The sequence below is a fragment of the Belonocnema kinseyi genome, chromosome 7 (assembly GCF_010883055.1).
Source record: "Belonocnema kinseyi isolate 2016_QV_RU_SX_M_011 chromosome 7, B_treatae_v1, whole genome shotgun sequence".
In the NCBI taxonomy this organism is placed as follows: domain Eukaryota; kingdom Metazoa; phylum Arthropoda; class Insecta; order Hymenoptera; family Cynipidae; genus Belonocnema; species Belonocnema kinseyi.
In genome coordinates, this window is record NC_046663.1 from 4,102,920 (window position 1) to 4,129,491 (window position 26,572).

At 26.9% G+C, this 26,572-nt stretch overlaps 2 protein-coding genes across 3 annotated transcripts in view; both read right to left on the bottom strand.

The window, feature by feature from the left end:
* LOC117176342 (tigger transposable element-derived protein 2-like) overlaps positions 1-8,535 on the bottom strand; it is a 14,022-nt gene extending 5,487 nt beyond the window's left edge. For both annotated transcript variants that reach the window (XM_033366583.1, XM_033366582.1), the window contains exon 1: positions 8,096-8,535. In XM_033366583.1, the coding sequence (XP_033222474.1) occupies positions 8,096-8,485 (390 nt within the window). In that variant the 5' untranslated portion in view covers positions 8,486-8,535. The remainder of the gene's footprint in view (positions 1-8,095) is intronic.
* Positions 8,536-13,277: 4,742 nt separating this feature from the next.
* On the bottom strand, positions 13,278-21,091 carry LOC117177350 (tigger transposable element-derived protein 2-like). The gene is made up of 3 exons (XM_033367979.1): positions 20,659-21,091; positions 15,807-16,267; positions 13,278-15,189 (listed from the first exon to the last, which is right to left on the bottom strand). The coding sequence occupies exons 1-3, from the start codon at positions 21,040-21,042 to the stop codon at positions 13,752-13,754; spliced, it is 2,283 nt and encodes a 760-aa protein (XP_033223870.1). The 5' UTR covers positions 21,043-21,091; the 3' UTR covers positions 13,278-13,751.
* Between the last annotated feature and the right edge of the window lie 5,481 nt (positions 21,092-26,572).

Sequence of the window (26,572 nt, forward strand, 5' to 3'; positions counted from 1 at the left end):
ACGCGTAGGTTATGTCGGCTGACTTAGCTGCAGGGAAGGAAATAAAAACATGGCCGCGACTTCATAGCAGACGAGTCTTACGTGTCTCACGCGCTTTTGATTTGAAATTTTAACTAAACGATTCGCCTCGGGGGGCAACCTCTCCGCCGGGAGGGAACTTCGACATTCGTCCCTTGTAATGTAATGTACTATTAAATTACAAAATTGGAATAGGGGTATTTAAAATATAGATAAACTTTTATTCACGAAGGAATAATAAGGAGATCTATCTACGTTTCGCCACTTGGCAATAGAAACATTACCGTAAGTGGTAGGCACATTGCAGGCAGATCTTAAATTTTCGTGCGCAGGTGCGCAGTTGTCCTCTTCCTATACATGGGCAAGTGTGCGAGTGAGAAATTTTGTCAAAATGACGTAAGTTAGAGAGTGGTGAGTATGTAGAGACTATAATGAAATTGTTTGCTGAAGAAATCTTGAAATTGTAGTACATTATTATCTTTGAAATCGCACGTTGGAATGAAGAATACTGTTTTTTCTAACACTTCCGAACATTGTTTATCCCAAAAAAAACTTTATAATTAAAAATATAATCGATCTAGTTGCCTAAGATCGCGTCAATTTGACCAACTTTCTCACTCGCACACTTTTCCATGTATAGGAAGAGGACAATTGCGCACCTGCGCACGAAAATTTAAGGTCTTCCTCCAATGTGCCTACCACTTACGGTAATGTTTTTTATTGCCAGTCTCGAAAGGCTTCTCACTAGCAGTTGGGTCTCCTTATTATTCCTTCGTGCTTTTATTATACAAAACATTTCTTATATTAAATAACATAACTTCAAAGTAAATAATACTTTTATTTTCTTAGTTAAACAATATTTAATTATGATCTTTATGTAATTTAATATTGCAAACAAAATTAATCAGCTAATAATAATTAACATAAACTGAAAAGAACCTCACTTAATTGATCAATAATGAATATGCATACAATTTGTCTGAGATAAAACTAAACATTAATATTTAAGGAAGTTTGAAATTATAATCTTAGAAATATTCAAATAATTCTTCTAATTTTCTCAAATATATCGAGGACTAATTTCTCGAGGGACGTTAAAAGGGTTCGATAAATATGAAGAATCTGGAAGGAAAATTTAAATATTTCAAATAACTAAAAAGTTATGCATGTGTAAAAAAAGAATTGGTAAATTGCTTATAGAAAATGAATTTTAAATCATAGATTTTTCTGTATGTCTTAGGTAGAGTTCTTAAATGCCCAAGAATTTATATTGAGCAAATGATCGAGAAACTATGCTCAGCATTTAAGCTCGAACAAATATATATCATAATCATTGCATATATTTTTACAAAAACATTTTCTAGAGTGAAATAAACATATACTTTTTTAAATTGAAGGGTTTCTACAGATCAGGTAATTCCAAAAAGTCAGGGAATGTCAGGCAAAACCTGTGATAAGAGTTAAAATTCGCAACTATTTGGTTGAAAATTAATCTTTTTTGGTTGAATTCAACTATTTTTTTTTGTATAAGATTAAAATCCTTATTGGTTGAAATTACAAACATCACGTTTTTCCTTAAGAATTCATCCTTCTTGCTTAAAAATTTAACTTCTACTTAGTTGCCAGTGGAACTACTTTGTTGAAAATTCATTTATTTGGTTGATGATGCATCATTTAAGTTGAAAAACCTTCTTTTTCTTAAATTTGATTATTTTGTTGAAAATTATGTTATTGTTTTAACTCAAAATTTAAATCGTACATTTGTGGTTCAAAATTTATCATCTTAAGTTGAAAATCCAAATATTTAGTTTGAGATTCCTGTATTTTATTGAAAATTCGAAATTCTAGGCGAATATCATGTACTTTGTTAAAAAATCGTCTATTTTATTAGAACATTCATCTTTTTTGTTGAAAATTAATTTTTTCTTATTTAGATTTCATTTTTTCAACTCAAAATGTAGCTATTCCATTTTTTGTCGACAATTGATCCTTTTTGATAGAAATTTAATCTTTTTGGTTGAAAATTATCCTATTTCGTTGAAAGTTAACTTTGATTTGAATGGAAATGAAGGTTTATGTTGAAAATTCAATTATTCTATTTTTAAATGAAATATTTGTACTTGAAATACTTGAAGTACTTGAAATACTTAATTTTTTATTGGTCAAAAATTTTTTAAGAAAGGAAAACCATGAATAAAGAAATTCTTATTTTTTTGCGAACATAAATCCTTGAAAATTTTTGAAATCTTTGTGAGTTCGTTTGAAATCATTGATATGAAATTTTGGTGTCTTCGAGAAATCTTTTAAAATATTCGTAAAATCTTTGTGAAATCTTTATGAAATCGCTTAAACATTTGTGTAATCTTTCTTTAATCTTTGTGCGTGACATGTTTTGCTATCGTTTGAAATCTTCACAAATTTGTTGAAACTTTTTGAAATTGTTTAAAACCTTTGAAATGTTTTAAAATCTTCTGTATTTTACCCTTTTTAAAATCATTGAAATTCTTGAAATCTTTATGATTTTTTTTTTAAAATATGTGTGAAATCTTTCAAAAATATTTTTCATTCGTTTGAAATCATTGAAATATTTGTGAAAGCTTTCCTTAATTTTTGTGGGTGAAATCTTTTGTTTTCGTTTGAAATCTTACAAATTTGTTGAAACTTTTTAAAATTTTATAAAATCTTTAAAATGTTTTATAACCTTTTGTATTAATTTGAAAACATTAATATTATTAATATTTTTCTAACGAAAAAATAAACAAACCAATAAAAAATCCAACTATTTATGGTTGTAATTTAATTATTATTTTTGGTTAAAAAGTCTACCATTATATTTTTGGAAAAGAATTCGTCTTTTATGGTTAAAAATTGTATTATTTCCTTGAAACTTGACTTATTTAGTTGAAAAATCAACTGACTTAAAAATTCTTCTTTTTGAGTTATCAGTTCAACTATTTTGGTTGAAAATGCAACAACTTGGTTCACATTTTTTTCCTTTTTCAGTGATGAACATATCTTTTTCACATAAGTTTGTTAAAAATTCAACAATTATGTTGAGAATTCATACTTTTTGATTAAAAATGCAAATTTAGGAAAAAATGAACTTTTTTATTGAAAATACAAATTTTTGAGATAAAAAATCGTTTTTTTTTTGGGTTGCAAATGCAACTATTTTATAAGAAAGTTTAAAGATCTAATTGGAGAATAACTTTTTTGTTATAATCTTATATTTTCTGGCGGAAAATTCAATTGCTTTGTAGAAAGTTCGACATGCCTTTTTTATTTCTTTGAAATCCTTGAAGTCTTCATGAAATGTTCGAAATCTTTGTAAAATTGTTGTAAAATCTTTGAAATCTGGTGTCCTGTACCGTTTTTTAAAACTATTAAATTCTTGTACCTATTCTTTAAAAATCTTTCTAAAATTTTTATGAAATAGTTGTGAACAAATTATTATTAATTTAAAATAATGGAAATATTTTAAATATTTGTGAAATCTTTTGGAATATTCTACAAAAAATTTCATATCTGAAAAGTTTTAAAATCTTAGAAATTTGGTGTATTGTACCCTTTTTTAAATCTATTAAATAATTTGTATTTTTTGTAATTTTTCTGAAATTGTTATAAAATATATGAAATATTTGTAAAATCTTTTTAATTAATTTGAAATCTTACAAAAAGTTTGGAAATCGTTTCAAATCTTTGAAACCTCATAAATCTGGTTTACTACTACACTCTTCTTAAAAAATTTAAATTCCTCAAATCGCTTGAAAGTTTTTAAATCTTTAGTCTTCATGAAATGTTCGAAAGCTTTGTAGAATTGTTGTAAAATCTTTGAAATCTGGTGTGCACGCATTTTTTCAATTTTTAAAATATTTTGTAACCTTTTGATTACATTTCGAATTCTGAAACTAAATTAACATCAAAATTTTCGACTATGAATTTTTATAATTTTTATGTTGAATCCCAGCAAACATGGTTACAGAACATATCTGTAACTATTCTAGAACACAAAAGAACGTATTCTACAACAGGTTACGAACATGCGAGTAACTATGTCATCCCCCATAAATCTTTGGTAGGCTGCATTGTAAATAATTCTATAACAGTTCTATAACAATTCTAGAACTGTTATTGATCAAATATGGGTAATTTGCAAGGGTCAGCTCGACCATAGTGTTAGCGAACTAATCTTTGTTCCTAATTTGTTCTTGAACACACTTGTAACAAGGGTTCTAGAACTTCGATATAACACTGTTACGGCACAGTTCTAAAATAAACTTGAAACAAATATTATAGAGCGTCTGTGATCAGTAAGGTAACACTGTTACCTTTTTGTTTTAGAACAGGCCGGTAACAATTTTGTCACAGTGTTCTAGAACGGTTTTGTCACCATCTTGTAACAACTGTTATAGAAAACAGTTCTTTTTTTAACTGGAACAGTTACAGAACGTGTTTACTGGAATATCACAAAAAAGGTATATTTTAACATTCTATATTAGCGAAGAAGGAATTAAAATCTTGTAGAATTATTCAGAAACATTCAGGTCTGTTTATAACAATCTTTAAAATAATTAGTACAGTCTACAGAAAGTGCCTTAAAATCTATTTATTTCAAGATTTTCGAGGTCGTTGGAAACTCTGGAAGTAAATTTGGACCTGAACATTTATTTGCTTAAAATTCAAATTTTTCATCCATATAGCCACAGTAGCAAAGTATAATGAAATTTGAATTTCGCGCATTCGATTTTTGCGCCGCCTAACAGCGGTGGTTAGAATCTTTGGGCCCTGTCAGGCGGTGGTCACTCAATGCTTTAGAAGTGTCGCAACAAAGTCAACGTTGGACCCACCTAGCGTATACTCATATCTCTAAGATAAAATAATAGATGACCGTTCAGATAATCGCGATAATACCCAGATACTTTTCAGATAATAGACTTAATAACTAAATAAATTGCAGAAAACAATATAAAAACTAGTAGAAATACATCAATAATTGTCAGAATAATTATTTATGCATTTCTAGTTGTTTTTGGACTGTATTCTGCATAAAACTGTGTTTTTATGAAGAAAGAAGATTGTGAAATTATTTTTGAAATATGTTGCCGGTGAAAACAACAACGAACAGTTACCGTGGTTACTGTTGACCATTTTGGAAATTTTGAAATCAGACTAGCGGAGTGGGGTGGGGGGAGCGCAATCGCTGCGCCATCTCGCGTATACTCCTAACGGGATCAAAGTATGTTCAGTAGAGTTCTTAAATTCCTGAGAATTTAAGTTCAGGTTATATAACCGATAATATGGCAGAATTTAGGAGAATTTAAAAGAATTTAAGAATTTCTGATTTTTAACAATATTTTTATCGTTCAGGTTATTTCAGCGGTTAAATAACAATTATTTTGTAGCTCATACACATTCAGGAATTACAGTGTTTCATATACAAATTTAAAATTTTCAAATGTAATCATTTATTTAAAAAAAAAATTTTCTACTTTAAAAGATAATTCTTTAAGAAAATACTGGAATTTTCAAAAAAATAATTGCATTTTTAACATATTAGTTGAATATTCAACCTAAAAATATATATTGTCAACGAAAAAGTGTCATATTTTATATTTTAATAAAAAAAGAATGAAATTTATACAACAAACGAAAAGAATTTTAAAACCAAAAAGACGAATTTTTAACCAAAAAATATCAATCTTAAAAAATGAAAAAGTTTCATTTTTTGTTAAAAAATGAATTCTGAATAAAAAAGAAGTATTTTCCATTAAACAGTTACACTTTCAACCAGGCATAAGTCTTCAATAAAAAAAAAATTCACAATTTAATTTAACTTTGACCCAAGTAGTTGAATTTCGAATTACAAAAGATTAATTTATCACAAGCTAATTAAACTTTTCACCAACGAGATAACTTTTTAACTTAAGATATAAATCTTTAACAAAAAATGCTTTCTTAACAAAGCGATTCAACCAAATTTTTTTAACAAATTAGTTGAATTATCAAGCAAAGACGAACGTATTTTAACCAAAAAGGATTAATTTTAAACAAAATTGTTGAATTCTTTGGCAAATAGTTTCATTTTTATCAAAAAGTATGAAATTCATCTTAAAGCAGAATTTTTTATTGCAAAAAAGTTAAGTTTTCATCCAAAAAAGATTTCAGCTAACTCAGTAACATCAAAAATTAAATTTTCGTGACAAAAAAATAAGTTTCTACGAAACAAATTGAATTTTCAACCCAAAAAGAATGAATTTTTAACAAAATAGTTAAATTCTCTACCAAATAGTTTTTAAACAAATAAAATTTTTTATAAGGGGAACTTTCATCCAGAAAATATTTCAGTTCATTTTTCAACACCAAAATATAAATTTTAAACAAAAAGTAAATTTTCTACGAAAGAGTTAAGTTTTCCAGAAAATAGTATAATAGCGTAATTTCTAACTAAACAGTTGAATTTTTATCAAAAAAAAAAAATTTAATTTCTGCTAAAGCAAGTAATCTTTAAAATAAGAAAGACAAACTTTCAAAAAGAGAGATAAATTTTCAACCGAAAAGTTAACGAAAAAATGCAATTTTCTATTAATTAAAATAAATTCTGAGATTCTCATAAATCCTCAGAGAATTTATTTCTCGGTTATATTCTCGGTAATATTCTCATTGACGTTACCGTTCTCAAAGTACACTGTAAAAAACTAAAAAAATTTCACGTTTTTTATTGGTAAAATTACACAGAAAACTTTCTGTGCTATTACCACTTGGAGTATGGGTACAAAATTTTAGGAATATTGATAATTCATGTAATTGTGCACTTTCTTTTTTAATAAAACAAAAGTTTGTTGCTTTTTGGAAACTTTCTTTGGAAACTTTTGGAAAAACTGTATTAAAAAATAGTAAAAGTATTCTTAAAATGGTAAAAATCCTAAAAATGAATAAATTTTTTTTATACGTATATATTTGATCTAAATTAATAAAGTTAAGAGAATAATTATATGTGTGTATTGTACAAACATGTTGCTAAAGGAACATTTTATAAATAGAAAAATTATGAAGTTCGGCACAACAGCTATAACTGTGCGAACGTGCGTTTGTCGAAATGTTTTTTGTTGTCACTTTGTGCTGTTTTATTCAGCTCTGGGTTTATAATAAAATCGTTTTCGGAAAAAATTACATCATGAAACAAATTATGTTTTTTAGACAGCGACCGATTATGCAATTAACGAAATGGCTGATATTGACGCTAATGGGCATGCAGAAGCCGACTTCGACCCAATTTAATTTTTATAAACGCGAAGAAATGCTATTTTTGTAATAGAATAATATGAGAGTTTATTTTTATAATATTACAGATTTCTCTCAGGAAATTTAATATAAATTAATTTAAATAACATTTTATTATTCTTAAACATTCTTAATAGTGTTTGTAATATTTATGATTTGAGTAAAATATTTTCAATTTATGGTACAGATACAATCATTTCTGGGAATTTTCCAGTAATTTTCAGTAAGAATACCATACCTACAAATATACATCTCATTTGTACTTTTACAAAGTGAACTGTATAATCGCATAACCTAAAAGCGAAATTACAAACTGAAAGCAGTTTTTAATTTTTCCCCGTAAACACGCTTGTTTGGGGGTAGTAAATATTACGTCCCTCTCTGAAAGTGGTAAAATTACAAGAAATATTTTTTACAGTGTAATATAACCAGCTGTTCAGACACTCGCCAATGTGAGTGACCACCGCCTAGGTCCTGTCTTTGAGGTTAACTCGCCTTATATATTTCGCTGGTGCGATTAAAATTGCCTTTTTAATTATTAAACTTGTTCATAATAATTTAATATATAATAATAAACAACCTGCATTCCTTATTTTAACAGTCACCCCCTACTGAATATAAATTCCGAAAGAGCGAAATAAAATACCGTCAAAGTTATTTACGAAAAATGTTTACGAGCAAAACATAACCTCACCAAAATTTGTGTTATTTCACGAATTATTTGAATAATTTCATTTTAAAAAAAAACACACTTTTACTCTTACACGTTAAAATAATGTTTTTTCTGCTTACTTACTTTAAAAGTTTGAGAACCATTGAGCTTTTCGTCCAAAATGCGAGCTTTCTCTTGAATAATCGGCCCGGATAGTGGATCACCTCTGTCTCTAGCTTGCTTAAACCATTCAAAGATAGCAGCATCCAAACGCACATCACTACTTGTTCTTGACGATTTCTTGTTTTGATATTCTAAACTTTCACCCTTGTTGTTTAAATCACCTTCGCGAGACATCACTTTCCTGTACATCCTCTCGCTGATCCCATATTTCTGTATCACGTACTGTTTTGGGACACCTGATTTCACTTCTCGTATCAACTGACATTTCTCTTCAAAAGTTAAGCGCTTCCTTTTGTTTAATACCTTCGGCATTTTTGCAATTATGTGTGCATTAGCGAACACATAGCACATAGCAAAACACTGAGATTGAAAATCATGCAACGTGAAGAACAGTGAGGCAATATGGCGCAGTGCGCAGTTACAGTTACCCCCACTACTCCTCTTAGCCGGTACCACGGTCACAAATCCGAAGGTCGTTTGCATGTTTTGCACCCGGTTATTTCCCGATTCGTAAACATTTTTCACGGTCAACGAAATAAAAAAATGAAATTCTAAAGCTAAAAAATTTTCCACTTGAGGTAATAAAAACTGAGTTGCAAATAAAAGCACTCAAAACGGAACTGTTACATTTTGAACTTTTAAAATTGAAATTTAAAAGTTTTTAATTAAAACATTTTGTATTAAAATGCTCAATAATTTACGCGTATAAAATTAAAGGTACTAAAAATTTTCAATATAAAAAAATATAAATCCACATTATCATTTTCAATGCTCTAAATTTAAAATATCAATCAATCAACTTTACAATTATCAAAATTATATAATTTTGAGGAATTTTAAGCTAGAAACATTAAACATTGAAAAATTGCAAATTTTTTAACTGAACATTTCTTAAATTGGTTTTAAATTTAAAATTATTTTGAAAATTTTTTCAGAATTTCTAAATACCTGTCAAAAAGAATTGAATTTTTTCTAAAATTTTCAGAAAATCCTTTAAATTTTAGAAAATTTCTTTACAATTTAGATGTATAAATAACAATTGAACATTTATTATTTGTAGGCGAAATTTTAATAATTTTAAGAGATATGTAAAAATTTTTCAAGATTCATAAGAATATTAAAAATAATTTTTCATTTTGAAAAATTATTTTAAGAGAATATTTAAAAAGTTTTTTAAAGATTTAAACAAAATTTTCAAAAACGATTCCAGAAGAGTTTAAGAAAACTTTTTAAAATTTGTCGCCTCAGACGACGAAGTTATTTCTATAGATTCAGCATTGGCAAACACAGTTTCAATGTTTTCGATTTCAGACTCGCGTCTACGATTTAAAACAAAGTTGTCAAAAACAGGATCTTCAAGAACAGTTTCGTTCTTTTCGATTTCAGTTCTAACTTTATATCCATGTCTACCATTTCTAACAAGGCTTACAAGAACAGGATCTTTAACAATAGTTTCGCTGTTTTAGATTTTAGGTAAATTTTCAGACTCGTTTCTAACATTTGTAACAAAGTTGACAAAAACAGGATCTTCAAGAACAGTTTCGCTATTTTCGATTTGAGTTACAATTTCAGATCCACATCTGCTATTTCTAACAAGGTTTACAAGAACAGGATCTTCAAGAACAGGATCTTTAAGAACAGGATCTTCAAGTACAGTTTCGCTCTTTTCAATTTTAGGAATAATTTCAGGCTCGTATATACTACTTGTAAAAAAGTTGACAGTTAAAGATTTAAACAAAATTTCAAAAAAGATTCCAAGAAGAGTTTAAGAAAACTTTTTAAAATTTGCATGAAAATTTTTAATCGTTTTAAAACTCCTAAATATCTCTTAAAATTACTCAAATTTTTTCTACAAATGTTAATTTATAAATTATACATCAAAATTTAAAAATTTCACTCACAAATTAAGCATTTTTCAAATACAACAATTAAAATTGTAACGTTAAATATTTTAGACTGAAACAATATTTTAAATTTAATAAAATCCTTTAATTAAGAATATATTATTATGAAGTTATTTTTGAGTTGAAAAAAGTTTATGAACTTTCAGTCACACGTTCACATTTGTTTAATGACTTTCAAATTGAAACCGTTTAAGTTTTAACGTTAAAATCCGAAAATTCTTAAATTTTGAACTGATTTAAAATCGTTTTCGTTCACTTTTTATTACTTACAATACAGATAAATTAAACAAAAATTTATTTATTAAATAAAAATGTTTTTTATCCCAAATTTTCAACATCAACGGCTTTTATTTTTTATTTATTCAAATCTTTAGGAAAGCATTTAAAAATTCTTCAAATTAAAAATGTAAGCTTAGAAATAAAAATTTTAAATGGAAAATTTTTAAAGTAAAAAAATTTTGAATTACGCATTGTAAGCTACATAATTGCATAATTGAAAAACATAACAATTTAACTAATTATTTAAAAACTGTGGTGTTTCAAATATTTTTTACTTGTAAAAACCGTAAATATAATAAATTTGTCATAATTTTTTGAAAAAATAGGAAGTATTTTGCTCTTAAACTCCAATTAAAAATTGTTCAAGTTAGAACATTTGCATTTAAAGTTGCAGTTCATAGATTTGAAATATTTCATTTTTAATTAGGTATTTAACTTTTTACATTTTAAGTAAAAAGTGTTCACCTTCCAATACTTGCTTAAAAAGTACTATATATTTTGTAATTGTTCTAATTTTAGATTGGATAACAACTTTTGTCTCCAGTTTTCATATTTTGAACATACTTTAAAATGTTTCAGCTTCAAAATTTTTTGAAGAGTTTTTATTTTTTATGGTTCACCTAATAATAATGGGTACACTTAATAATTTTCAGATCATTTTTCGGGTGTTCAAATATTGTATTTTCAAATCTCATACATTTAAATATAAAATAGGGATTTTTTGAAAAGTTAAAAAAAAAAGTTTTTTGAAAATAGTCGAAAAAGGGGGAAACAAAGAAAAAAGGAGAAGACTGTGCACCCTGTAATTAAAAATTCACCTACTTGCATAGAAAAATGAACCACTTTGTTAACAAAAAACGTTTATTTAACTTTAATCTCTGGTTAAAAATTCAACTGTTTTGTATAAAATTAGTTTTTTTTTTATCGAAAAATTGTGTTTTTTTTTGTTAAAAGTTGAAATACTTTGTTAAAAAATAAATTAATTAATTTTTCAGATTTCCCATTTTAGTTGAAAATTTATATCTTTGGTTGAAATTTCGTTTTTTTTTCTCGTTGGAAATTAATTTGTTTTTGTAATGAAAATGAAAATTTTCCATATTTTGTGTAATGTGTTGGAAATTCCCCTACCCCCTTTATTATATTTATATTGTAATAATATTTATATACACACACACACATTTTATTTTAATTTTTAATTTAAATATATTTTTATTATTTAGCAAAATATACTTAAAATCTTAAAAATAAAATGAATTTTTTAAAATTTATTTTTTTTATTGAAAAAAATGCTAATTAACTGACCTCAATTAAAAAAAATTATATTCTAAAAAAATGCGATTATTTTGGTATAAAATGCAACTAATCTTAGTTGAATTTTAATTTTAATTAAAAAATTTGACTGAAAATTTATCTTTGTAGGTTGAAGATTTAAAAATTCACTTAAAAATTCAACTATTTTATTACCAATTTAATTAATTGGTTAAAAATTGAACAATTTGATAGGCAATACAACAATTTTGTCATAAATTCAACTTTTGGTTAAAAATAGAATTATTTGTGGTTGAAAATTTAACAGTTTGATTAAAACTTTGACTTTTTGTTGCAAATTAAACTCTTTTGTTGAAAATTCGACAAAATTTGTTAAAAATCCAAGCATTTGGTTGAAAATATAATTCTCTTGTGGAAATATCAACTATAATATTATTAGTTTTGGTTGAACTTGATTTTTTTTTGTTGTGAAAACTCAACTATTATTTAAAAAATTCACCTTTTCCATTTGAAAATTCAATTGTTTTATTGAAAACTCGTCATTTTCGGTTAAAATTCAACAATTTTGTTATAAATTCTACTTTTTGTTAAAAAATGAATTATTTGTGGTTGAAAATTTATCAGTTTGAGTGAAAGTTCAATTTTTTGTTGAAAATTCCACATTTGGTTGAAAATTAAACTCTTTTATTGAAAATTCGACAAAAGTTGTGAAAATTCAACTATTTTTTTAAATTCATCTTTTCCGTTTGAAAATTTAATTATTCTATTGAAAAATCGTCATTTTGGAATAAAAACTCAAAAATTTTGGTATAAATTCTACTTTTTGTTAAAAAATGAATTATTTGTGGTTGAAAATTTATCAGTTTGAGTGAAAGTTCAACTTTTTGTTGAAAATTCCACATTTGGTTGAAAATTAAACTCTTTTATTGAAAATTCGACAAAAGTTGTGAAAATTCAACTATTTTTTTAAATTCATCTTTTCCGTTTGAAAATTTAATTATTCTATTGAAATATCGTCATTTTGGAATAAAAACTCAAAAATTTTGGTATAAATTCTACTTTTTGTTAAAAAATGAATTATTTGCGTTTGAAAATTTTATCAGTTTGAGTGAAAATTCAACTTTTTGTTGTAACTTAACTCTTTGGTTGAAAATTCCAACAATTTTGTAATAAATTCAACTTTTTTGTTAAAAATTTAATTATTTGCGATTAAAAATTTATTATTTTGATTGAGAATTCGAATTTTTGTTGAAACTTTAACTCTTTTGTTGAAAATTCCACATTTGGTTGAAAATATACTTTTGTGGAAATCTCAACTTAACATTTTCGTTTTTGGTAGAATTTGATTTTTTTTTTGTGAAAACTCAACTATTATTTAAAAAACTTATCTTTTTCATTTGAAAATTCAATTGTTTGATCGAAAATTCGTCATTTTGGGATGAAAATTCAACAGTTTTGTTAAAAATTCAGCTTTTCTTGAAAAATAGAATGATTTTGATGAAAATTCCACATTTGGTTACAAATTTAATTATTTTACTGAAAATTCTTTTTTTTTTTGTAACAGAAGTATTAAAAAAAATCCAGATCCTAAATAAAATTTTGGGTTTTTACCAAGTAAAATAAATGATAATTTAAATTTGAAGCAAAACTTTAAAATATCCACTTACTTAGATTTAAGAAAAAATTCAAAGTTTATATAAAAAATCAAACTTTATTCAAGTACCTAATTTTTGTATATAATTAAATTTACAGTTATTATTTCAACTAGAGTCTTATGTACAATATACATAACTTGCCCTCGGAGAGCTCTAAATGCGCTTTAAATTATCAGACCAGAAATAATGAATTTCATAATATTGTTCATGTATTTTTAAATAAAATTTGGTTAGCTCAATACCAAGTATTACAAAAAAAGAGAAAAAAATCGGATGACTTTCGGTCGATATTTCAGGAGCCCTAAAGAACCCTAAAATTTTCCAAGTAAAATTTGTAAACTTAATTTCTGGTAAATTTGTATTAACAATTTAAAAAAAAAATTATTATCAGTTTCGGAGAAACCGAAAAGAACCCGAAATTATGTAAGAAAAATAAATTTATAAAATTAATATTGAAACAAATTTTTACCTCGCAATATCGATTTAGCACGCCAAGATGGCCTCCCATTCCTATATCCATGAACATACCACAGGTTCGGTTGCCCAGTTCTCTAATTCTCTAATGTAATCAAGATACATCGGTAAGCAGTCTCTTCGCGATTTCGCCCAATTTTTAAACTTCATGAGGTAGCCACAAGCCTCTAACGACGAAGTTATTTCCATATTTTCAGAATTGTCTAACACAGTTTCACTTTTCTCGATTTTAGGCTCGCGTCTATGATTTAAAACAAAGTTGTCAAAAACAGGATCTTCAAGAACAGTTTCGTTCTTTTCGATTCCAGTTCCAATTTTAGATCCACGACTACCATTTTTAACAGGGCTTAAAAAAACAGGACCTTTAACAATAGTTTCGCTGTTTTTGATTTTAGGTAAATTTTCAGATTCGCTTCTAACATTTGTAACAAAGTTGACAAAAACAAGATCTTCAAGAACAGTTTCGCTATTTTCGATTTGAGTTACAATTTCAGATCCATATCTGCTATTTCTAACCAGGTTTACAAGAACAGGATCTTCAAGAGCAGGATCTTCAAGAACAGGATCTTTAAGAACAGGATCTTCAAGTACAGTTTCGCTCTTTTCGACTTTAGGAATAATTTCAGGCTCGTATATACCACTTTTAAAAAAGTTGACAAAAACAGGATCGTCAAGCATAGTTTCGTTCTTTTCGATTTCAGATTCAGGTCTATCATTTGCAACAAAGTTTACAGAACTAGGATTTTTAAATATATTTTCGTTCTTTTTTATTTTAGTTAAGCTTTCAGGCTCGCGTCGGCGAGTGGTAACAAGGCTTACAATGTCACTGTCTGATAGTGACTCCCAACCGCAATCGATATAATCATTTCCAAATCGACTTTCAAACCAATTCAGGAGATATTCTTTCGATTTTTCTACAGAATAATCTGGCCCTGATAATAGTTCCGAAACTTGATCGCAAATTTCATCAGATAAACTAATGAAATCAGTGGTGGAATCCGATTCGCTCAGAACTGCATCATCGATGAATAAAGGATCCTCCTCTTGCCCTAGCTTTAAATTGGCCTCTAGCCGAGCCAGAAGGTGTGAGTCGGTCAAAAGCGGTTTCCATGCTTTTTTAAGAGAAGATGATTTCACAGCGTCCCAGGCGAGGCTGAGCATGCCAAAACAATCCGGAAGGTCGAATTCTTTTAAAAACAGAATAGCCCCTTCTGATTCCTCACTGCGGAATAAACTTCTCAACAATTCTTTCTTGAATAGTTTTTTCGTCATCGCGATTAATCCTTGAGCCATAGGTTGATTCGAAGCTGGCACATTCGGAGGCAAATATAAAACTTCAAAGTTTTCGTTTATCGCGTTGAGTTCATCCAAACTCGGGTGGCATGGAGCATTATCGAGAAGCAAAACAACCTTTCCCGCTATTGCATCCTGTCTTTGACGTTCTAAAACACGCGGAATAAACTCTTCCTTGTACCTGGAAAAACATATAGTTTAAAAAAAAAAAAACAAGGTAAATTATGCGATTTGAAATACTACCTTGATCACAAAGTTTTACCGGAATTTATTTTTTAAATTGAAAATATAAGTTTATTCTTGAATATTGATGTGGTCCCCTTCAAAGTAATCCAGCTCTCAAAACATTTTTGATACTCAATTTTCGGTATGCCCATCAGTGCCGTTTTCGATTTTTGCATTATCTCCGATCGGCTGCTAAAACGCGTTCCGCGTAGTTGTTTTTTCAGTCGATCGAACAAAAAAAAGTCACAGGGAGCTAAATCTGGCGAATTTGATGGCTGCGGAATTGTATTAGTTGAGTTTTTGGTGAGAAACTCACGGATAATGATGGCACTGTGCGACAACACACACGTTGTTGCAAAATTAAATCCATTGCAAAAAACAGATGCAATTAAAATTGCGTTACATTTACCAATGTCAAGCTAGAAAGCTGAAATTCGCAGAGAATATTGTTAAAAGGTGTGACAAACTACAGAAACAAAAAAATGTGAATCGGACAGCAGGGGGCGCCACACGGTGATGATTCCGGGAACTTTTTGATCAAGGTAGTATACTTGAGTTTGTAATATAAATTACCATAGCAAGAATATAGACTTGTCCATCCATGCACTATCCTGATGTGTGTAAATGACACCCAAAATTTTCAAGTTTTTTAACCGTTGATCTTTTAAATTTTCCGGTACATGATTTATGAGACATGTTGGGTTTTCAGATTCACCAATTAATAAAAGTGGAATTCGATGACTTCCAGAGGCATTGGCACAGAATAGAGCTGTGACACGGTCTTTGCATTCTTTTTTCTTCAAAGCTTCTTTTTCTTCTATATGTAGAGGAAGAGTGCACGCCGTCAATAGTCGCCATAGAATTCCAGATTCGTCGGCATTGTAAATGTTGTCTAGCTTTAAATTTTCGGATTCAATTTTTGCTTTAAAAATTGGCAAAAATTCTGCCGCTTTTGAAGAATTATTGGACAATCTCTCTTCTTTCAGTCGAATGCCGTACCGCATTCGGAATCTACTCAGCCATCCATTGCTGGCCTGTAAAAGTAACATTTTTTCGAAAAAAAACCTAATACTTTACGACGTCTGAAATCACAAATTTCAAAATATTCGTAAAGTATTGGGAATGGTGGTCTACCATTTCGCCACCCGGTAATAAGTGTTGAATAGAGAAAAATTAATATTCTCAGATTTCAGCATAAAAATGAAGATTATTTCATTATTTTGAATGCGCGATTTTTCCATCTGCCTAATTTATTTATATTTTCATAGCGGCCACCGCATAGGTTCCTATTCCCCAAATGAGAACGTGTTTTAAATATATTTAATTCCTTCTAATAAGTTCACAAAATATGTGTAATAAATTGTTTTAATTCCTTCATGTGGAATATAAGTTTTGAAAATTTAATCTTAATCAATTCAAGTCTCAAGAGTTAAAATTATTTTAATTCGCAAATTTAAGGGCATGTGATACTTAGAAAATTGTCGATTTTACCAGTTTTAGGTTCCCCCGACTTTTTTTCTAGAATAATAAATATTTTCTCATAAAAATTTGGGAAATGATAGCGAACATGCTAACGGACGTCTCCGCACACTTTATTTGTGTTTTTTTTTCAAAAAATGTATTGATATTGCTAACGTGTGTACATTTGGAGGTTATGTATGGTACAATTTTCCTGTGCGTTACTTCCAAACTACACAATATTTTTGGCTGAAAACTTTGGACTTAAAAATAAACATAGTAACTAATCTCCCGGAACTAACCCTTATGGCAGGCAATCAAAAAAGTTTATTTCATAAATAATTTCCAGATTATCGGAAAGGCAGAGATGAAAAACGACGTAACCTCAAAATAATGCATAAGCTTAAAATTTTTATTTATCACAATAAATTCGTTTGTTATTATTCCTCAAAAAAGAGTCCGGGTACGTCCGTTATGATATTTTATAGCATCTCCGAATTCAGTTTTAAAAAATTTTCATTTTTGTGAAAAAAAGCTGGGGAAACTTTAAGTATCACATGCCCTTAAATAGATTTCTTAGATGAATTTTTTAACACGTTTAAACAAATTATTAAAATATAACTAATTATAAATTTGAATATGTTTCGATTTGATAAGTTATACGAAAATTTAATAATGGAAAATAAGTTTAATAAATTCTTTTGTTGAATTTTACTAAGACGATTGAGAGGAATAGGATTTGCACTTTTCCTGATACCGTTGTGGGATTTTTAAATGCAGAAAAAATCGCGTATTCATAGGAATACAAATTCTTAATTTTTCTGAATTTAACGCTTATTAGTGGGTACATGGTGCCGAAAAATGGAACTAGAAAAAGTAGGTAGAATTTTAAACATGTATTTTAATTTTTGAATAAAAGTGTTTTTACGGTTGTTTTGGGAAGTAAAACAATAATTGAATACTAAAAACAAATATTCATATAAAAAAAATAGTTTTAGATAGAATTTCCGTCTTATACAGTGAAAAAACACATTTTTGTGAAATAAATTAAAAAGAAAAATACAATTATTTCATTATTCCATGTGAGTTTCAATACATTTTAAGCTTAAATAAACTTTATGTTAATGCATGTAGCAACAAATTTTTTAAATACGAATTCTAACCTAACTTTTAGATAAGATTTTTAAATAGTAAATATTTAATCTATAAATTAATAAAAATTTACTTCGAGTTCATTTTTGCTTCAAAATAAGTCCATTTAAGTTTTTAATCTTTTGAAAATCACAATAAAGAGAACAATAATTGTCTTTTTTAAACAAATATTTCTGTCAAAAAGTGTGGTTTTTCACTGTATAATATGTAAATTCCATCTTAAACACTTTCTTTCCGATAAAGACTTATTTTAATTATCCAATAAATACTTTAAACTTCACAAAAAAAGGGTTAAAATACTTTTATGTACACATTAAAATGCATCTTTAAAATCGTGCCTATTCTTTCTAGTTCGAATTTTTGTCACCAGGTGGCGTATCGCAGTTCAACCATTCCCTATAGGTAATTGGATATATAATCTAATTAAAGTCTAAGTAAAAGTCAACATCATTACGTTCTTTTGAATGCGCGATTTTTCCATCTGTCCAAAATGTCACCATAAGAATAAGATCACACTCATAGGGTACTTTTTTCGCGCTCAAAGGGTAACAAACACAGGATAAATTCAGAATATTTCGGAACAATTCAATTTACACACAAAGGAATTCAAATGAATTGGGAAAAATTTTGACAAATGAAAAAAAAAATCCATTGATTTCCGTAAAACTGGAATGAATTTAGAGGAATTTATTATAAAAAAAAAGAATTCAATGAAATTCATAAAAATTCAAGGTGAATTACAACAAAAAATTATCTGAAGTTAAAACAATTTAAAAATATGAAAAAACTTTAATTCAATTCAGTAACTTTGAATTCAAAGTGGGGTTAAAAACTTTTGAAAATTAAAAAAAAATTTAATTAAGTGGAATTTAGTGAATTTAGAAGGATTCAAGTGAATTAAAAAAAAAAATCAATAGAAAATTCCAAAGATTTTAAAAGAGTTCAGAGTGAATTCCAAGAAAAATTTCAAATCTCTTAAAATCTTTGACAAACTACTAATTTCTAACACAAAAAGTGACTAATGATTACAAAACAATTCAAGATAAATTCAAAAGAACTCAGGTGAATTGGAACCATTTTAAGAATCGAAAAAAAATTTGATTGATTACAATAAATTTTGAGTGAATTTAGAGAAATTTAAAAGAAATGAGAAGAATTGGATGAACTTCATAAAAAAATCCACCTGAATTTAAAAAGCACTCAAGTGAATTGAAAACAATTAAAAAATATGGAAAAATTAACTTAATTAAAATATTAAAATCCCTTAAAATTAGTAAAACCCCTGGAAATCCCTTGAAATTGTTAATAATATATTTAAAAATGCTTGGAATCTTTTAAAATACCTTAAAATATTTTAGTCTTTGAATGCCTTCGAACTAATGAAATAAATTTTAAAAAATTCTGAGAATCTTTTAAAATTTTCTAAATTATTTCGAATCCTTTGAAATCTTTTGAAACTTTTTGAAACCTTTAAAAACGCCTGAGAATCTGTTACAATACTATCAAGTATTTCAAAATATTTTAAATCCAATTAAATTATGAAATCAATGAAAAAATTCTTTTTAATCTTTTAAAATATTTCAAATTATTTAAAATCCTTTAAATTCCTTTTAAATTTTGTAAAACTCTTGTTTATTAAGGATAGTAAGGATAATTAAAATTTTCTTTTTAATCCATTGAATTAAGTAGAAAAGAGTAAAATTATAAAAATTCAAGGGAATTTAAACACTTCCAGTGAATTCAGAAAATTCGCGAGAATTCCAAAGAATTCAGAGTGAATTCCAAACCTCTTCAAACCTCTAAAACCCTTTAAAATACCTCACTTTTCATGGAAAAATTCTGTAAAATCGATTGAAATATTATAAAATTCCTTGATATTTTTTGAAACCATATAAAAAATGTATTAAAATACATAGAGTTATAAAATCACCATAAAAAAATTTACTTTCAAAATTCTGAAAAGTAAAGTTATAGAGATTGAACAATCTCAAAATTTTAGTTACAAATTAATTAAACAATTGTGCATTTAGAACAACAAAATGTAATTAAATCGAAGTTCTACAATTTCAAGCTAAGCTATTTAATTTTGGAAGAATCAGTAAAATCAACTAAGCTACGAGAAAAAATAATTTATTGAGAATTTGTTTATAAAAATAATAAATGTCAACTTATGCTCATCTTTCAAGTCTCCTTTTGTATATCAAATAATTAAATGACCGTTATATCTGTAATAAAAGGAACCATTTCCTTTTTTTTATTGGTCAACAATTTAAAAAGAAAGGATACCAATAAATAAACAAATTCTTAATTTTTTGCTAATATAAATCCTTGAAATCTTCTGAAATTTTTGTAAATTCGTTTGAAATCATTGATATCTCTTCAAATCGTCTCAAATTTGAAATACTTGTCAAATCTGTTGTTTCTTCGATAAATATTTAAAATATTCTTAAAATCATTGTGAAATTTTTGAAATATTTGTGAAAAATCTTGTGAGTCTAAATCTAAAATTTCGAAAATTATTGTGAGAGTATTTTTTGTTGGTTTAAAACCATTTGCAATCTTCTGAAATGTTCAGAAATTTTGTTGAAATTAAATAATAAAATTTAAATTTCGCGGATTCTCCTCACTTTTACCGAATAAGCGAAATAAAATACCGGCAAGTCGCAGCGAAAGTTATTTACGAAAAATGTTTACAAGCAAAACATAACCTCAAAAAAATCAGAGTTGTAATTCGTGAATTTATGAACAAATTCAGGCAAAAAAAAACCCACTTTTGCTGTTACACGTTAAAATAATGTTTTTTCTGCTTACTTACTTTAAAAGTTTGAGAACCGTTGATCTTTTCGTCTAAAATACGAGCTTTCTCTTGAATAATCGGCCCGGATAGTGGATCACCTCTGTCTCTGGCTTGCTTAAACCATTCAAAGACAGCAGCATCCAAATGCACATCACTACTTGTTCTTGACGATTTCTTGTTTTGATATTCATAACTTTCGATCTTATTGTTAAAATCAGTTTCACGAGATAACACTATCCTGTACATCCTCTCGCTGATCCCATATTTCTGGATCACGTTCTGTTTTGGGATACCTGATTTCACTTCGCGTATCAGCTGACACTTCTCTTCAAAAGTTAACCGCTTTCTTTTGTTTATTAACTTGGACATTTTGGCAATTAAGTGTATATTAGCGAGACACATAGCAACACACTAAGTTGAAACTGCAGTGCCTCTGTCACATTGCATGCTGCTGCACGCTGCGAAGACCAGCCTCGTATAAAGCCGAAAATGCACGACTTGAACACGAACCCGATCTAGGAGACAGGATTTCAGGTTCTAACATGTTTCAAGTTTTTTCCTGCATATCTTAGTCATTTTTTTAGCAAAAAAAAATTTAACAAAACGAATATTCGACAAAATCACAATTTAGTTAAATTATAAACCTAAGATATTACTAAAAAATACATTTCTTAAATGAAAATTTTAGTTTATATTTAAGTATGCAATTGAAAAAAATTAATTTTCAACCAAAGAAATGAATTTTTAACTAAAACAGATGACTTTTCAAACAAGAAGAATAATTCCCGACGAAAGATGACTTTTTAACTAAAAAGATAATTTTTCAAGAAAAATATTTTTTTCAACAAAAGTTGTCAATTTTCAACTTTATAAACGAATTTAAAAAGAAAAATAGGAGCAGTTAAATTTTCAGTTCAAAAATGAATTTACGGACAAAAAGACTAATATTCTTCCAAAAAAGACGAATTGTCAAAAATACATGAATTTTCAACCACCTAGTTGAAATTTCAACTAAAAAAGATAAAGTTTCAACGTAAAATTGAATAGCTACATTTTTAGTTAAAAAATAATAATGAAGAAAAATAGTTTTAACAAAATATTTACATTTTTAAGCAAAAAATTGAATTTACAAACAAATAATTTAATTTTCTACCGAAAACAGAAATTAAAAATTTTTTTAACCAATTTTAAAACAATAAAAAACCATGTAGTTGAATATTTTACTAGCGATACATTTTAACGGAAAGTGGAATGCCTAATCTTTATCTGAAAAATCATATTAAACCAACATTTGAATTTATTTCTTTGCAAAGAAATAAATTCTTAACTAACATAAATGAATTTTTAATCGAGAAGAATAATTTACTACCAAAAAATATGAATTTTTAACTGAGAAAGGTCAATTTTTAAACCAGAAAAACAAAAACAAATGTTCAACAAAATTGTTAAATTTTTGAATAAAAAAAATTAAACTGAAGAACATTTAAATTCTCAGCTAAAAACATTACTTTTCAACAAAATAGTTGAATTTTCAACAAAAAAAAAACAAGAATTTTTAACCAAAACAGATGCATTTTTAAACAGGAAGAATAATTTAATACTAAAATCATGAACTTTTAACTGCAAACGGTCCAAAACTATACATCCTATCAAAAAGTGTTTGCTAACAAATTTGGAGATCTTTTTCAAATGCAAAATTTTTGTCTCTTCATCTTTTACCGTATTTTGCATAGTTTGGCAGAAAAATGTAATTTTTGGATTTTTCATAATTGTGTATGCTGTCAAAATATGAAATACTGATTTTTGAAAAAATTTCAAAAAATTGTTATGATAATCTTATAGGGCATTAAAAGAACAACATTTTTCTTCTCTTACCTTTTTTTCATATCGTGCGTTATTTGACCTAAGATGTTCATTTTCGTGTGTTTTTTGGAATTTTGTAAATGCTATAACTCTGGTAATTTTGGATATTATGAAAAAAGTCATTAAAATAAATTTGTTCGAATTTTTGAATACTATGAATAACCGTTCAGAGAATTTTTGAATTTTTGAAAAAGTGGTCTCAAAAATATTCAAAATGTCCCCACTTTTTGAATTTTCATCCAAAATGGCTGGCTTACGAACTTGACCTTTAGTTTATGACACAAAACGAGTGTACCAAAGGCCAATCTAATATATTAATTTGTTCAAAAGTTATCATGTTCACAGACAGACAGACAAACATACAGACACATGCGTAAAAACCTGTTTTTCGGATTCAGGGGGTCTGAAAACGTTGAAATTTGATAAAAACTGGGGTGGGGGGGGGGGGGTCAAATTTTAAATAAATCTAATACCTTCTCTGATGAGAATGTAAAAATTAATAAATGTTCAAGTAGAAAAGATAAATTTGCAACCGAAAATGATACAATTCAATTTTTAGTTTCAAAAAATGATTTTCAACCAAAAAACAATCGAATTTTTAACAAAACAGTTAAAATTAACAACCAAAAAAATGAATTATTTACCAAAATAGATGAATTCTCAAATATGGAGAATAATTTTTTAACAAAAAAGATAAACTTTTAACTCAGAAAGGTCAAATTTAAAAAAAAAAAAAAAAAAAAATTTGCAACAAAATTGCTAAACTTTTAAATAAAACAAATCATCTGAAAATTATACATTTAAATTTTCAGTTCAAAAAATTAATTTTCAACAAAATAGTTGAATTTTCAAAAATAACATTGTAGGATTTTTCAAAAACCTGTAATTTCTCTTTGAAATTTTTTGTCGTATTTGGTGTCGTTTGGTTCAAAATTTGAATGTTGTGGTGTCAAATTCCGGGCAATTCTAATACTTTCTCAATCATAAATGATTTGAATGTAAAAAATTATTACAAATTTGTATCTCTTTTTTGGGCGAATAACTTTTTTCAATTGATTGGTTTTTTTACCTTTTGTCGTTTTTCTATAAATTTTTTATTTTTATTTTTAATGTCATTTTTATGATTAAAAACAAAACTATGTGTCCTGTCAAAAAAATGATTTATTACAAATCTATAGCTCTTTCTCGGATAAAAAATTTTTGTTCAATCATTTTTTTCGTAACTTGTGTCGTTTTTCTCCAATTTTTTTAAATGTTATTTTTTACGCGTAAAACAATAAGTACGCGTCCTATCAAGAAGTAATTATTTACGAATTTGTAGTAATTTATAGTAACGAATGAATCTTGTAGGGCTTTCAGAAAGCAATGTTTTTCTTCACTTGACTTTTTTTCATATCGTGCGTTTTTATATCGAGAGTTGTTGCGTTTACGGACGGACAAACAGACAGACGCAATCGTAAAAACTCGATTTTCGGATTCAGGGGGTCTCGAAACGTGGAGATCCTTTGAAAAACTTTGGTGTCAAATTTCGGACAATTCAAATACTTTCACAATCATAACCCAATGGGCACAAAGTTTGGCGATGTCTTTACAACATCGTTATGACATCTTTACGACATCCTATGCCTATGTCGTTAAGGCGTCTTTACGATATCGTAAATAAGTCGTATGATCTAACGATGTATTTACGATATCGCAAAGACACCTTAACGACATGGAGATAGGATGTCGTAAAGTTGTCGTAAAGATGTCGTAACGATGTCGTAAAGACGTCGCCAAATTTTGTGCCCACTGGGAAATGATCAGAATGTAAAAAATGCTCTCGTTGTTCCCCTTAAATGCGAACTGAATTATTAATAGAAACAAATAAGGAAGTCCAAGTATTTTTGGTTCAATTCAATAGTTTTTTAGTTTGAAACTGCTTGGCTAATACCATTTTTGCCATAAAAATTCCAAAAATCGGTTGATATTTTTGCTTTTTTAACCTAATAATCTTTTTTGGATGAAAATTGATTTTTTAAACTGAAAATTTGACTGTTTCATTCTTTGTTCAAAATGTATCCTTTTTAGTTGAAAATTCAACTATATGGTTGAAATTTTATCTTGGTTGGTAGAAAATTATTCTTCTCGTTTGAAAATTCATCTATTTTTGTTAAAAATTCATTTCATTAGTTGTAAACTCAACTGTTTATCTGAATTTTCGTTTTGTTCTTGTTGACATTTTAAATATTTTGTTAAAAATTCGTTTTTTCGGTTAATAATGATATTTTTACTAAAAATGTAACAATTTAATTTTTCGCTGAAACAATATCTTTTTAGTTGAAAATTCAACTATGTGATTGAAAATTCATGTATTTTGTTGAATATTCGTCTTTTTTGGAAGAATATTATTCTGTATGTTTGTAAATTTATTTATTTGGCGAAAAATGTAACTATTTTGTTGTAAATTTGATTTTTTTAAAATAATTGTTTCCAAAATTACCCAGTTTCAAATTAACTTCTTTCATCGCAAATTGAACCATTATGTTAAAAATTCAATTTTATTTATTTATTTTTTATGTAGAACTTCATTTCTTAAGTTGAAAATTTAACAATTTTATTGGGAACTGCTTTCGTGTTTGCTTGAAAATTTATTTTTTGTAGTTGAAAATTCATTACTTTGGTGGAAAATTATTTTTTTTTTGTGTTCTTGTAGAACTTAATTTTTTCATCTGACAACTTAAGTAGAAACTACAATTTTCAGTTAAAAAGTGTCTTTTTTTAGTTAAAAATACGTCTTTTTGTTGTCATATTATTCTTCTTGCTTGAAAATTGATATTTATGGTAGAAATTTATTATGTTTTTTTAATTCAATAATTTATTTTAATTTTTCTCAGCTGAAAATTAAATTCTAAATTCATGTATGTTTTGGAAATTCGTCTTTCTCTTTAAAATATTTTTCACGCTTTAAAATCGTCCCAGCTTCACCAATTTTGTTCAAAATCTTTCCATTTTTTGTTAAAAATTAATTTTACATTGATATATAACTATTCCATTTGTTAAATTTATCCTTTTCGGTTAAAATTAATTTCTTTCATGAAAATTGAATGTATTTGTAGAAAAAATGACTTTAACTTTGTTTAAAATTAATTTTTGCAAATGATAATGTAACTATGCCATTTTTTGTCGAAAAATCTTTCTTTTTATTGAAATATTTTGTTTCAACTTCGCTCTTTGTTTTTGTTTTTGACAGGAAATCATTGGTTTGGATATTCTTCTTTTCGTTTGAAAATTAATTAGTTGGGTTAAAATGTAAATATTTTGTTGAAACATTGTTGCTTAAATTATTTTTTACTGGAAATATAACGATTCCATTTTTGGTTAAAAATTTATATTTCTCAGTTAAAAATTAATTTATTCCGTTGAAAATTAAACTATTTTGTCAAAAATTAAATTTTTTTATCTGCAAATGTATTTATTCCATTTCAGGTTACTTATTTTTTTTTTTAGTTTAAATATTCATTTTCAAAGTTGAAAATTTAACACTTTTGTTGATATCTTTGTTTTATTTTTAAAATTTATCTTTTTTTACTTGAAAATTCATTACTTAAGAACTCATTTCTTTGATTGAAAATACATCTTTTGTGTGAAACTTTTGTTTTGTTTAAAAATTATATTTTTAGATAAAAATGAAATATTCCCCTTTTCGTTAAAAATGTACCTTTTTAGTAGAAATTTCAACTATTTGGTTGAAAGTTTATGCATTTTTTTGGAAATTAAAATATTTGCCTACTAAAATTTTTTTTCTTGTAAATTTATTTTTTTACCGATTTTCGTTCAAAATTGATCTATTTTGTCAAAAATTGGTTTTTTCGTTGTTTCAAAATTGATTTTAAAAATTTCGAATTTCTATTTTAGGTAGAAAATTATTGATTTGGACATTATATTATTTGTATTAAAATCCAATTTTTGCTTGAAATTTTTAGTATTTTGTTGAAGCTTTGTTTTTTTGAAGTAATGATAATTTTTTTACTGAAAATGTAAATATTGCATTTTTGGTTGAAATTATTTTTTTAGTAAAAATTCATGT

Coding starts and splice junctions, on each gene's coding strand:
- LOC117177350 (XM_033367979.1), bottom strand. CDS start 21,042: ATGTGTCTCGCTAATATACACTTAATTGCCAAAATGTCCAAGTTAATA. Junction 16,268..20,658: donor ACGGTTCTCAAACTTTTAAA/GTAAGTAAGCAG, acceptor TTACTTTTACAG/GCCAGCAATGGATGGCTGAG. Junction 15,190..15,806: donor AAGTCTATATTCTTGCTATG/GTAATTTATATT, acceptor ATGTTTTTCCAG/GTACAAGGAAGAGTTTATTC.